General features: G+C 36.0%; 1 protein-coding gene across 1 annotated transcript in view; it reads left to right on the top strand.

Annotated features, from left to right (window-relative positions):
• LOC140227265 (methyltransferase-like protein 27) overlaps positions 1-12,932 on the top strand; it is a 29,644-nt gene extending 16,712 nt beyond the window's left edge. The window contains exons 2-5 of the mRNA XM_072307689.1: positions 3,349-3,471; positions 3,974-4,112; positions 11,969-12,061; positions 12,561-12,932. Coding sequence (XP_072163790.1) covers positions 3,349-3,471; positions 3,974-4,112; positions 11,969-12,061; positions 12,561-12,748 — 543 coding nt within the window. The 3' untranslated portion in view covers positions 12,749-12,932. The remainder of the gene's footprint in view (positions 1-3,348; positions 3,472-3,973; positions 4,113-11,968; positions 12,062-12,560) is intronic.
• Positions 12,933-15,724: the final 2,792 nt, after the last annotated feature.

Here is a 15,724-nt window from a genome sequence, read left to right as displayed (position 1 = left end):
GCTGATCTACATTCTAACCAAACTAATATTGGAAAAAGGAACCCATGGGAGTCAAATTTGTGATCTCATACTGCTTTCCGGGCAGCGACACTTCCACCAGGCTATCACTGGCTACCGGTCCGGCAGTCAGTGACACGATAAACTTGGAACAAATACTCAGGCTCCAAATTTCCGACATTGTTACGTTAAACAGTTCATGAGGCGAACAAGTAAAGGCTTGTTGAATGAAAGGAAGGCAGTGTTGACGTCGAGGGGTGAAGATGTGCCATGACAAGCTTTTATTAATCACCCTCTATACAAATGCATTTTGAATATCGCAACTGATGATCTACATTTAACAAAACTAATGTTGGAAAAAGGAACCAATGGGGGTCAAGTCTGTCATCTACTGCTTTCCGGGCGACGAGATTACCACCAGGCTATCACTGGTTACCAGCAGTCAGTGACATGATGAACTTGGAACAAGTATCCAGGCTCCGAAGTGGCGACATTGTTACGTTAAACAGTCTATAAGGTCAACAAATAGGCTTGTTGAATGAAAGGAAGGGAACGTTGATGTAGAGGGGTAGAGCCAGACTATGTGACTGGTTACCTGAGTGACACGATGAACTTGGAAGAATACCAAAGCTTCGAAATTCCGTATGTTATGTTGAACAGTTCAAGGCCGAAAAGGCTTGTTGAATAAAAGGAAGAGAAAGTTGACGTAGAGGAGTGAAGATGTGCCATGATAAGTTTGTATTTATCACCTTCTATACAAATTTATCTGTAAGATCGCAACTGCCGACCTATAAAACTAATGCTGGAAAAACGAACCGATGGGGGTCAAAGCTGTGATGTACTGATTTCCGGGCAGCGACACAACCACCAGGCTATCACTGGTTACCGACAATGACGCGATGAACTTAGAACAAATGCCAATCATGCTCCGAAACTGCGATATTCTTATGTTGATAGGCCAAGGCAGACAAGGTTTGTTTGTTTGTTTGTTTGTTTGTTTTGAATGATAACGAGAGAAAATTGATGTAGGCGGGTGAAGACATGCTGTGATAGATCTTTCATCAATTTATTGTCACCCTCTGTTCAAATGTAATCTTGTAGAATCGCAAATGCTGATCTATACAACAAACATGTCTGGGAAACAATGGGGATCGAATTGGGAGTGGATCGAGCTCTCCTGAGATTGGGGATACATCTAGCAGTGTCTCCGATTTATAGGCATGATAGGGGTTCTCAAAAGCAGGAAATGCTCACGAAAAGCCCGCGAAAGGGGAGCTCAATTTTTTTTTTTTTCAGCACTGAAATATAGGGGGTGATTGCAAAGGGAGGGAACGAGCATATTCGTACCTTGGGGGCATTACTCTTACTGAACGAAAGACGGTGGTAAACTCAACAACAACAACAACAACAACAACAACAACAACAACAACAACAACAACAACAACAACAACAACAGCTTTAATGTGTTCGCCCATCCGTCCATCACATCCGCATCAGAGATCTCCCCCAATAATTCATAAGAACAAGCGGTTTCTGATATCGTACATTAAGGTGTAGATGAGCTGGTTATTAGATTAGAGCAAAATTTCTTATAAAACAAAAAGTCAAAGTTGTTAATTGTATCATTGGAAATGGCATTTTCAGCTGTAAGTGTATCCATGGATGTCTAGTAGAGGCTTGCAGTTATTATGAATACTAAAAAGATGGATTCATAGTTATTCACATGACATCATGGTTCTTGAGAAACGTCAAAGATCAAGACCTACGTGCTTTTGCCTCAAAAAATAAATAAATAGATAAGAGTATTGTTTCCAGCCATAGCTTCTGCTATGGAATGCAGTGATAAATGTAAGTTGTAGGTTGGAAAAGGTCAAGATCACAAGGCGCTTATTTTCATTAAAAAAATGAATTCCTTTAAAAATTTCTGACCATGAACTTGGACAGGGATGCATGAAACGTCAGAGGTCATCGACATTTAGTTTAAAACAAACGTGCTAATTTCTGCAATGAAGTATAGGCATAATTGGTTGTAATAAATACGAAGTTGGCAAAGAAATTCTATTCATCTCATTCAATCAGATTCGATTTCGAATGACCGACGACATGACAATAACTATTGCTGTCAAAATAAAAAAAAGAACAAAAAACAGCATGCTTAAATGCGCAGCAAATTCACAATAAATTAGATTTAGAAAATATTGTCTATTAAATTCTAAGATAAGAAATTAAAGAAGTAAAATGCATGTAATATAGGAGAGACAATAATTTTGGAATGCAAAAACGAACAAATTAATGTGAAGCATTACCTAGATTTATTCATAAAAGCCAATAAACTGATGAGAATACATCAGCGAAATTTAAGGAAAATCCGTCGCGAAATTTGATTTTTGTTTTACAAAGTTTCGGTGCAGCAAACGCTTGATGAGAAGAATGGTACAGTTCGTGACGTCACGAATGTTCGACGAAATAAGTAAATCATCAAGTGAATTTGACAAACTTTCATTTTTTTAAAATGAAAAATACACATTCCCTCGACTTGTTACTGACATAAGAGTATACTATTCCCCTGCTTTCTTAATGAGGTTATGTCATACGTTCTTTGACTGTGCTAATAAAGTGAAATATATGTTGAATTTTCTCTATATTTTCTATTAATGTCATTGTCCATACATGGCGTCACAAACTGTTGTAGTCTTCTCATGCAGCGATAGTTTACAGAAACTTAGATGGTCGGAGTTTTTCAAACATTCACTGGTGTATTCTGTACTAACTTTGCTATGATCCCTCATCGACATAACATTTCTTTTCCAATGTCTTAATACCGAAGGATTTGCATACGACAGCAATTTCGGTTCATTGCAGTTGAGCCTAGAAATATAGACTGCGGATAATTGAAGGTTCGGCATGTTCTCATTGACATCTATGCTCTCCCTATGAAATTCAAATGCTTCCGGTTTTTGCTTCTCACGAATAGGTCCTATGTTTCATCACCTCTCCCACTACCCCCTCCATCCCCCCCCCCAAAAAAAAAAAAATACAGTGCACTCTCATTATAAGGAAGTCCTCAGGACTGGCGGTTTTCTCTCGTCATATCGAAATTTTGTTATAGCAAAACAGTAAAGTGCATAAAGATAGATGATGATATTAGGACCTGAATTTTCAATCTGTGGGTAACGAGAATTCACCTAACCGTACTCGTCATAACAGGAGTGCACTGTAACAATGCCTATTTACCAAAGAGAGAAATGCTTTGAGATCATAGACTATAAATTATTCAGAGTCAACGAGATCATTTTTTTTTAATGCGGCGACGCATGTCTTCTTTTTTTTTTTTTAAATCTGGAATACAAGGACAACAACAAGGCTGGGTACAACGGCCCCCGAGTTGGAGCTGAAAAGCTTTTGGAACTACTACCAGGCGAGGGATCCAAGATACTTGACTGCCCATGTGGAACCGGACAAGCTGCAAGAGAGGTCAGTGCTTTTACTCTTCTATCTTTTTGAGGAAACATGCTGTGTGTGCGACGCCAAACAAAAGGAAAAAGAATGGACATGAATTTTTAGATAAGAGCCGCGCCACACTTGCAGCCAAAAATTACTTTTGTAAGGCTGAACACCTGTAGAATGGGGGCACACAGATTGTCTGTGTATCATCGTTTTTCATTTTACTCATGTTTGTATTCTCATATCATATACTATATTATCTCCTATATCTTTTGTGTTATTATGTGTAATCTACAAGAATTGTATTCACTGGTTTGTCATACATGTACTGTTATTCATATTGTTTGTTTGTACTCTCATACCCCGACACGGGGTCGAAAGAGTCAATAAAATTCACAAATTCAAATTCACAAATACCAACAGAGTTAGCTAAGACAACAACAAAAAAACCATGATTTTCATGTAATCTGTCATGAACATGCTCGCAACAGGCTCTTTTGGGTTTTTTTTTTTTTTGTATTATGGTTTACAGGTGAAAAAATTGGACATCAATAAGACCATCACGGGCGTGGATATATCTGAGAAATCTCTGGCGCTTGCCAAACGCACTGGTCTATTCGACAGTTTGCATAAATGCGACATCATGAAGGACAGGTTACCTTTTGATGATGGTAAGAAAGAAATTAAGTAGAGACTCGAGACTTTGTGAAAAGCAGATCAACTTTAAAGGAAACCAAAACTCAAAGAGAAATGTGGATTGAGGGAAAGCAGCAACATAGTAGAACACATAAGTGAAAGTTTTAGGAAAATCGGACAATCGATGCAAATTTTATGAATTTGTAAAGTTTTGGTGTTGGAACCACTGGATGAGGAGACTACTGGAGGTTATGACGTCATGTGTGGACAACAATATCTAGAAAATATGAAGGGAATTCCATAAAATTCATTTTTCATGAAAATTACAGATTCCGTCAACTTGATGCTGACATACATTAAGGGCAGCAATTACCCCCTGCTTTCTGAAAGCGGTTAGTCAAGCGTTCTTTCATCATGCTAAAAAAGTGATTTTTTTTTTTTTTTTTGGAATTCCCTTTATATGTTCTTTATATTGTCGTACACACATGACTTCATAACCTCTAGTAGTCTCCTCACACAGCTGTTTCAACACCAACACTTTAAAAATTCATGACTTTTGCATCGATTGTCCGATTTTCCTCAGACTTTCACTGAGATGTGTTCTACTAATGTTGCTGCTTTCACTCAGCATGCTCAATCCACATTTCCCTTTGAGTTTTGGTTTTCTTTAATAGACATTTTATTGTCATGGACAGACATTTTATTGTCATGGACAGTCAAGCATTATCTTGTAAGTTGTTACAGAACTTAATGCTAATCAGATTTTTTTTTGAAGAAGACACATAATCCTTTTAATTTTTGTGGTGTGTGTACCGTTTTTTATTATCATAATCTACAGATATGAATCATAAATGAAGATTATTCTTTAATTATTCAGCAAGGACGACACTTGTTGGCCGAAATCGATAGAAACATACAAAACAAAATCAATGACTTGTAAATATAAAACAATAAGTAAATTGATACTTGAAATAAAGGGCAAGAAGGCATGATTTTTTATAGAGAATTAGCCATGCTGTTTATAAAGTATGATTATAAATTTTGAATATATTTCAAGGAATGAAAGAGTGAGTAGTCATAACTACCTACAGTCGGAGAAAATCTGGATTGAAAATGAGGTGAGCGTTTGCAAGTTGTAAACCCATTTTTGTGCTGGTCCCACACATTGAACCTTGTGATGTACTTCGCCGTGACTCTTCTTCTGTAACATTTCATTGCCTCGGTAAGATGCCAAGAGCCCCTTTTGTGCCTAGAGCAGCGTTTGTCACTCCTTTGTTACCGCTCCATTGTTCGAATCACCTCATCCAGTTTAATGACAACTCCCTTGAATACCAGGCAATCAGCTGCAGTAGCAAGTCAGGTGATGACAGACCTGTTAAAAAATTAGGAATTTGTTGGCCTTCTTGAGTCAATCGTTGGGAACGCCATTGAAAAGAAACTTTCATGAAGAATGTTGAAGTTCTGCAAGGGGAAGTGTTGGACCTGCAAAGAGACTTGGAGAAGAAGGACAAAGAAGTGAAAAATCTGCAGCAGAAGGTCATCAAACTTGAGCAAAGCAACACAAGATTGGAAAACTCCATAAACAATCAAGAACAATACTCCCGGCGATCATGCATCCGTATCTTTGGTCTGCAAGAGAAAAGAGGAGAGAAGACGGACATGTTAGCAGCAGACATCATCAAGACAAAGCTTGGAGTGACCTTGGACCCGGCCAAGGACATCGATCGGTCTCATCGTACTGGGAGCCCGCGTGAGACTGCGCGGCCTGTTCAGTCTCCTCGTTCGACCAATGAGGCTTCATCGTTCCAGCCACGTCCGCGTCCCATCATCGTCAAGTTGACCAGCTACCGGAAGAAAAGAGAGATCATCGAAAATCGCAAAACGTTAAAAGGAAGCGGAATCGTCATCGTGGAGGATCTGACGTTGAAAAACCAAAAACTTCTGTCGCAGACCCGCAATACCCACAAGGTGATATCAGCGTGGTCATCTGATGGCCGTGTCATCGCCCTTCTTGGTGCATCTGGGGGAAAGAACATCACAAAACTGATTACATGTGAAGAAGACCTGAAGAAATTAAACACAAAATGATTGTCATTAAACACATGTCAAACGTCTTGCATCTACGAATTTGTGACTAGCAAACAAGTACAGCTGTAGAGTATATGATTGTATCTCAATCCAGTTCTCCGTTTATGTTTATTATTTTGTATTGATTTACAGGTTTACTTCATTTTATATTAATTTTGGTACCTGCATTTTGTAAATTCTTAGTCATTATGTTCCAGTGTCATATGTGTGTTCTGTGTGCAATAGTGTGCATGTAATGTCGTGTAAGCATAGAGTTCTAGGATGTCTCAATGATATTGATTTCAATACTCTGAATGAATTTTTATCGCCACCTGAATCTGAAATTAACAATGATATACTTCAAACAAATTTTACACCGGAGGAGTTCAATGATTTTATAGAAAATACATATTTCAATGAAGATTTGAGTAAATATCTGTCCTGTATTCATATCAATGTGAGAAGTTTATATCGCAATTTTGATGCTTTATCGCTTTTTCTCTCTTCCTTGTCTATGCAAATCAAAATTGTTGGTATTAGTGAGACATGGCTAAATGATAATTCACCTTTATCACTGTGCAATATTAACAATTATGAGTTTGTTGGTAATAGTCGCAAAACTAAACGCGGGGGAGGTGTTGGGTTTTATGTACATAAAGATATCTCTTTTAATCGCCGATGCGATCTTGATATTAACACTGATTTTTTTCAGAGTATATTCATAGAAATAACAAATTGCAATACTTCTACTTTGATATGTGTTGTGTATAGACCACCCAATAAATCAGTTAATGAATTTTGTGAGTCTTTAAATGATATTTTAGATATTGTTAAAAAGGAAAAGAAATGTTTTTACTTAATGGGCGATTTTAATATTGACTTGCTTTAAAAAAAAATAGGGTGTGTGCAATATGTAAATATTTTTTTAGATTTGCTGTCATTGAATTCTATGTTACCTTTGGTTCATTATCCCACACGTGTAACTGACTCACTCTTCCGCTTCATTACTTGACAATATTTTTACTAATGATTCCTGTCAGATCCACTCTGGAATTATTTTAACTGATATATCAGATCAATTCCCGATATATTGTATTTGTAAAAGCGTAATTTCATCGTTTAAAAGTCAACAAAGACAAATGAAGAGAGATACAAATGAAAATAATATTTTATATTTTTTACGGTCACTGGAATCGACGTCATGGGAGTATGATAAAGATGATGGTAATATTAGTTTTGATAATTTTTTTGATTTAATCACTGACAAATATAATGAATCATTTCCGATGATTTCAACTTGTTGTAAACGAAGGAAAAATGATAATGTGTGGTGTACAAATGATATTCGTAAATTAATAAGGAAAAATGTAAAATGTATAAATTGTATAAGAAGAATCCAAATGATTATCGTAAAACTCTTTATAAGAAATATCGAAATAAAGTGACTAATATGATAAAATAAGCTAAAAGAAATATTATGAGAAAAAGTTAGCTGATAGTACTGGGAATAGTAAAAAGACATGGGATGTGATAAATAATGCCTTAGGGAAAAAAATGCAATAAGAAAACAACCATTAAATCTATTAAGTGTAACAACGAAATAATTATACATGAGAAAGAGATTTGTAATTTGTTGAATACATATTTTGTTAATATAGGTTGCGATATTAATTCATCTTTTGATGATTCAGATGAGTATGATTACCTTCAATATGTTACAAAAGTTGAGTCAACTGCATTTTTTAAACAAATTATTTGTAAAGAAATAATTGATGTTGTAACCAGTTTTAAGAATGATGTTAGTGCTGGATACAATAATATTGATATGCGAATTGTGAAAAGAGTTGTTCATTTGGTATGTAAACCTTTATGTGCAATATTTAATCAGTCCATGGAATCTGGTATTTTTCCAGATAAACTGAAGATTGCAAGAGTTGTACCGGTTTTTGAAAGTGGTTTCCCTGATTTAATGACAAATTATCGCCCAATATCAGTTTTATCCGTTTTCTCCAAAGTTTTTGAAAAATGTATTTCCACTAGGCTTATTGAATTTCTGACAAAGTGCAATATTATCAAGAAAAATCAGTATGGATTTAGACCGGGGCACTCCACATCTTCTGCATTGATTGATTTCATTCATAAGGTGATCTGTGCAATAGACAACGGGAAAATTTTACTGGGCTTATTTTTAGACCTGAGCATGAGACACGCTTGATCATAATATTCTTTTGGCTAAATTAGGTCAGTATGGTATTCGTGGAGTTATTTTGAATCTTTTTAAGAGTTATTTGAGTAATCGTAAGCAGTTTGTATCAATTGATAAGAATGTTTCTGAATATAAAAACATAAGATGTGGAGTGCCCCAGGGATCAATCCTTGGGCCTATCTTATTTCTTTTATATATACATGATTTGCCAACTGTTTCTAATATCTTAAATGCATCTTATTTGCCGATGACACAAGCATATTTTTGTCTCATGATAATATGGATTCTTTACAAGAGGTTCTTAATCAGGAATTGCAATATGTTACAAGTTGGCTACGAATGAATAAATTATTAATCAATATATCAAAAACTAATTTTATGATATTTACAAAGAAAAAATGTAACATTGACACTGTATCTATTAATATGTGTGGTTCTCAAATCATGCAAGCTTCTTCACTGAAATTTCTTGGAGTTTTTGTACACAATAAGTTGAATTGGTCTAATCATATTAATTATATTTGTAATAAATTATCAAAAAATATTGGTGTAATGTACAAACTTAGTTTTCTCCCGAAGTCTGTTTTGAAATCAATTTATAATGCTATAATTTTACCTTATTTGTATTATGGAATAACTGTTTGGGGCAATGCTCATGAATGTCATATTCAAAGACTATTACTACTTCAAAAACGTGCAATACGAATCATTGCCCATGCTCTTATCTTGCCCATACCCCACCACTTTTTTTATCCCTGAAAATATTGCAATTGAATGATATGTATAAATATCAAGTGGGGATTTTTATGTATTTATGTAAGAATTCTATGTTACCAAAAACTCTTTTGCACTTTTTCACATACAATAATCAAATTCATAATTACAATACGCGAACCGCGAGTGATTTTCACCTACCTTTATCTCGTACATCTTTTTACCAACGATCTATTCTTTACAGTGGTCCTTTTCTGTGGAATTATCTCCCCTTTGAAATACGCAATGCTAACTCTTTGAATATATTTAAATCTGGTTATAAAAAAAATTCTCTTCAATAATTACAACCAAATTTATTTAAGTTAAGAGCATCAGTTTTTATCCTTTATCTTATGAGACATCAGATATTTTGTTATTGTCATTGTGTGTTGATTGTCATGTCTTAGTCTTGTCTTGTTCTTATGTTTTACTTGCTTCGAACACATTGGTAACAGAAATTTAACGAATGTTTGTAGGTCAGCCGAAAATAAGGGACATTTCCTTTCTGGCTGCTGCCTACCATAGCAATTCTTTTTACACTGTTTAACTGATATTTTTGTAATTGTATTCTAATGTTGTTGTATGTGTTTGTTTGTTTTTATATCTTCTTTGCTTTGGTGAAATAAAGAAACTTGAAGTTTATAAGCTTATAAAAAAAATAACATTTGTTATGAATAAATGGATGAGAAAGGATGTAAAGTGCTGTGACTGCAAGATCTTAAATGGAATTATAAAATGGGCTTTAGAATCTCTGCAATCTGATTGGTCGATTGTCATGCATTGATTTTACTGATCTGCACTGAGCCGTGCGTCCGGTGAAATCCGAACGCATGGCTCAAGTCTGATAGTGTAGTAGGTGTACTGGACGCATGATGGGGAAAATGGTAGCATATCATGAATTTACGTGCCCATTTTATAACATAAAATGATGCACAGGCACCCACTCGCTGCACTCGTGGGTTTAAACAGTTCCAAAGTTAAACTCGTGCATCCAATTCTCACCGATCCACTCTGTCCTGTGCATCAACTTTGTGTATTATAAACTTTTCAAGCAATACAGCAAAGCACTGAAATACGGGATGGACACAACACCTCACATTTTCGCAGTTAAAGGGGATTATGTCCGTATAGTTCCCTGTTATTTTTTTTTCAGTGTTCATTTGATGTTTTATATCTAATATAATTTGTTATTTATCTGTTGTCAACATGTGTTTATGAATGTGTGACAAAACCAATTTTCCATGCCATGTTTTTATACATAATTTGGACAAATAAATGAAATGAAATGAAATGAAATGAAATGAAATGAAATGAAATGAAATGAAATTTCATGAAATGAAATGAAATTTCATGAAATGAAATGAAATTTCCTACTCCCTGTTCAGATATTTATTAAAAGTATACATTGCACTATCATATTGTTTGATCAGGTTGAAAAAAAAAAAAGACATGACGCAATATTAATCGTAGAGTATATGATGACTGAAAGATTGTTATAGTTGTTAGTAAAAAAAAATAAAAAATACCTCAGAAGAAATAGAGAACTGCTACTATTCCACACTGTGTACATCAGTAAATGAGAATAATTACTCAACGATTAAAGATTTTGTTTCATTTCTTGTATTCGTCGTATGAGAATACACATGGTATTACCGGCCTATCTGCCAACACTGCTTCCATTGTTGTTTGTCTATAAAGTCAGTGAAATGAGTGCTATCAACATTTTCATAGACATATAGCACACAGAGGAGACACGAGGAACCCGATCATGCCGAAGCGACATGACAGATGTTTGTCTTTTCCCTTCGTATTCTGATCTTGTTCGTTCCAGTCCTCGCCCCTGTGAACATGTAAGGCCTAGAAAATGTCAGACGCTTCTGGTTCGGTTGTACTTTTAATACACGATATTTCTTTTGCGTCCCACTACTGGCCGCCTTCAAGTTTTGTTACGGCCTACATCATGCTGTCATGCTTTGTTCTGTTCACCCCGTTTTATTATGAACTAAAACATATCTCATACGGGATTATCGTGGCATTTTTTTTTTTTGACAGTTAAGAATTATCTGACACGGCATCCACGGTAATCACGCTGCCTGTCACATTTGTTTGTTTCTTCATTTTCCATCTGAGAAGATGGCTGGATAGCCCATATTTAGCTATTCTATTCTAAAGCTGGTCTTCCTTGGGGTCTAGTTGGATGTCAGGTGGGACCGCTTCACCGGGTTAAACACCCTGCTCTTTGCGATGAAGGAATGAAGGGGGATCGTTTACGTGCATAAGATGTGACTCTCTCACACACGGGACCATCATTTTATGTCCTATCTGAGGGAAAGCGTGTTTTGCCTCTTGCTATGGAGGGGATGGTATGATTGCACACAACATTGCTCAGTTCAAACTCGAGTTCGCGCTACCGACTGAGCCAACTCACCGCCCTATAACTCTTTGTCCACGGTGGCCTGAAACGTGACTGAAGTGACCGCAGGGAATGGTGTAAATGCAGCATTATAGTGTAGAATGGAAACACACATTTTTCACTACCGGTATTTTCATTTTGCATTATTGTGGAATAATGCCAGATATTTGAATTAACCATTTTATTTGTTTTAACAGTTAGATTCAAATGATATTGTACTCAATCAGCTCATTCAATTAACTTTGTATCATCTATGTATGAAAAAGAAGTTCAGAAATAATGTCAATCAATGAATGACTCAATCAATCAAAATGTAACTTAAATACGTGTTCATTCCCCATGAAATGATGTACCACAAAAGATGAACTTGCGTTCTCCTATAGTTTGCTGTGGTTTTTTTTTTTTTTGACAGCTTTCTCCATAAACAAAATAAATATCATTTCTCTACCCAGATACCTTCGATGCCATCCTTTGTGTCGGTGGATTCATACGCTCTCATCTAAACCAAGACGTCTTCCCAGAATTCCATCGTGTTGTGAAGCCCGGTAAGGAGACATCGGCTGCTATACTAGTATATTATAATTTCGGGTGCACGTCATAAGACCGACATCCATACAGCCCATGAGTCATAAAGCCCATGAGTTATACAGCCCACGAGTTATACAGCTCACGAGTCATACAGCCCATGAGGTCGACACTAATCAAACAAGGCCCACGAAACCAACACATTAAGCCCAGTGTTGTATCTGTCGAACTCATTGGCTGTTTTTACCTAGTGTCGAACTCATGGGCTTTATTTGCCTAGTGTCGAACTCATGGGCTATATGATTCGTGAGCTGTATAACTCACGGACCTGTTTTCAATGTCGAACTCGTGGGCTGTATGACTCGTGAGTGTCGGTCTCGTGGGATGACCCCATAATTTCTATTCATGCCTAGGCCTACAATTTGTTTGCAATATATAAAGTATACACCAACGTAACACAAAGAATATACATATAGAACATGATGAAACATCTTGGCACCTTCACTCTTCTACATATAGGTGGCGTTATTGTCATAGTGATGCGAGAGCAGTATCTTTACACCGCACCAGAGTTCCGTGGAGGACGACTTGACTGCGCCATAGTCCAGGGTGTAGAGGACGGCAAATTCGACTACCTCTACCGACAACAATTTCCTCGACACATTCAGGACCATGAGGGCGTCGCCTTCGCGATACGAGTTAAATAAGCTGAGGGACAGGGTTCCTGTAATAGGGAACCAATCAGTTTGCCAATACAAGCTAAATTTCTTTTGATATATTCCCCTCAAAATAACTTTTGGTACTTTTGATACTTCATATTTCTCTTGTCTTATATCGGCATTAACTTCATTAAATATAACATCATAAGAAAGCCTAATTAGTTATCTCTAAAGAGCCACCTCACTTGTTATGACTGGTTGTTCCTGGAATGTGCAAAACAGCTGTGTATGGGGACAGATTAAAATTGAAAAATCGCTATTGATAATGTACAGTCTGTACTGTTTTGATGAAAAAAAGGCCACTGGAATAAGCAATGCTGAAATATAGGCACTTTCAAGCACTTCCATTTTCCTATTTAAACATTAGATGATTATCATTGAACTGATACAACCTTTGTGTATAATCTTCATCTGCAGATTCTACTGCCATTTCAATTCATGGATGACGCCCGGATACTAAAGAGAATCCACAATCTTACAATGAGTTCCTTTTCAAGCACAGTCAAGTCATGTTTTCCCTTTGAGGATAAAACAAATTGGGATTACGCGGTTTGACAACACACTTGTCCCATTTCGCAACATTTCACATTTGTCATTTTCTTTCTTTAGCAAAATGTGTTTCGTGTATCAAGATTAAGGGTTTTATGAGTAAATTTATAATTGGTGTTGTATTATATTAGTATTACATATTTAGATAGGGCCTCATCAACGTCAAGCTCTGCTTATGATGACGGTCCCCTGTATTGATTTCTCCTTTGTTCATAAATACAGTATGCCTTAATATGTTATTTTGATTCATTATTACAGACTGATGTTGTTATGAAAATGATATTTCTTGTATTGATTTGTATGTTAAACTCTCCTTTTTTTTGCATACTATGTATAACCACTTTGTTTTCATTTGTTATTGTATTTGGAGAAAGAAAATGCAGAAACAAACCAAACCAACCAACCTCTCCAGATACTCAGTCATACTGTGCCAGGAATGCGTAATGTAAATGAGTGAGTTGTCACTGTAAAGGAATATTAATCAGGCATTCTTATGAAGTCACTTTTAAATAAAATGATGCAGACTTAAAGAAGAAATTTATAAGAAATAATATCATATGAATTGACTGTTTTCCATCATTTAATGTTATTTTGATTAATTTCTGACATAAATCATGCAATAAAGTTGTCTCTGCTTTGAATATAAGAATCTTTATTTTTATCAAATTTGAGCACTGGAAGAAGTTCGATGTGGCTACGAAAAGTGCCAAATCTGTGACGTCACCACGTGTGTATGCAACCAAGTGGGATTTACGTATCTATAGGCAAACTGTGTGCACATTTCAGGAAATTGGTGTGCAATTTGTTGTCAATCTAGAATAAATCGACCGCCAAAACTACATATTCACGTCGTAAAATTGTTTGTTTGTTTGTGTTCATTGGAATCATATTTTACACCCATAAATTTAAGGAAAAACAAAGTTTTAAAAGCACAAAACCTATCGTCAGCTCAAGTTTCACGATTGCCGTGATCAGATGTTCCTTCGTACAGCCACAATTTGCTATTATTGACACAACAAATCGATCATTGTTGGGGAATTGCGTATAGCTGAGGTAATTCTACATACTCATGAAGGATGATAACTAAGTCAAAGAGCTGTAATTGGTTGGAAATTATTTTTACACCCATAAATTTACGGAAATACGACGTTTGAAAAGCACAAAACCTACCGTAATCAGCTTAAGATTCGCGATTGCCGTGATCAGGTGTACGCACAACAGTACCAACAGAATCGGCAGTGAAGAGGTATTCCTTGATGCCGTGATTTCAGCTTGATTCTTCTTCGAAATGACATGATGAAGGTTTGTTAGATAAATGAGACCTTCTTTTTCTCTTGTCTGTTGGTTTAAATTCTAATTTCTGCCTCAACTTGCTAAAAAAGAACAGTCTAACAAAGCGGGAAACTGCAACATTTCCGTGCTGAGCAGCAGTCACGATACACGTGTTGCATGCTAGCATGCATCGCTGCTGCAGCGATCCCCATAATGTAGTATAACACGTAGGTTGCTTGTAAACAAGGGGGTCCTCGGCGCAGTTGACCAATCGTGAACACGTATTTCGATCACGTGTCTTGGTAAGCAACAAGGCTGTTTACGCGTCTGGGAGACGATTTGCATAAACTGCTAAAAGTTAATATATTATACATCATAATAATGCAGTGCCGGATCCAGGGGAAGCGCTCGCCTTTATTTATTTATTTTTTTTTTTTTGTAGAAACAAAAAAAAAAAATGTGGGAGGGGTCGAATCCACCATTTAATTTTGTAAAGGCGCCTCCTCTTTACGGAATTCTTGGATCCGCCCCTGATATGAAAGGTAATTTAATTGACTATCAACCCGGTACTTGTATATAGGTCAATTAAAAAAGGGAAACTTTACGCATGAGTGCACACCTTTGTTTTTCTCTTCCAAGGCACAAAGGTACAAATTGCAAAATGAACAAGTTGTCATTCATGCGTAAGTGTTGTGCTTCTTCCATGTAACAATAAGAAAAAAAAAGACAATTTTAACAAAAAATAAAACATGAAATAAGTTGCAAAAAGAACCCTTTGATTTCTGTAATATCTGCAATATCGATCATACGATCGTGATTAAAAGTTTGCACGTCACCATCGCTCTGTCAAATATCATTTTGAAAAAAAGGAGGGGAACTTCTACATACTGTAATTTAATTGACTATCAACCCGGTACTTGTTTGCTTCTTTTTTTATTTATCCGCTTAAATTTACTAAATACTGTTTGCTGATATATATCACGTTCTGATATCTATATATATATTTCTTATGAACGGAACTTTAGTTTGAAAAAATTGCAACTATTATTTCAATATCTAAATTATGCCAAACGTAAAATTCCATACTGAAAGATACTATAATATATGTTCTCAATATTACTTAAAGGGGATGGCTAGTAACCG

The sequence above is a fragment of the Diadema setosum genome, chromosome 4 (assembly GCF_964275005.1).
Source record: "Diadema setosum chromosome 4, eeDiaSeto1, whole genome shotgun sequence".
Lineage (NCBI taxonomy): Eukaryota > Metazoa > Echinodermata > Echinoidea > Diadematoida > Diadematidae > Diadema > Diadema setosum.
This window is presented reverse-complemented; position numbering and strand designations above follow the sequence as displayed.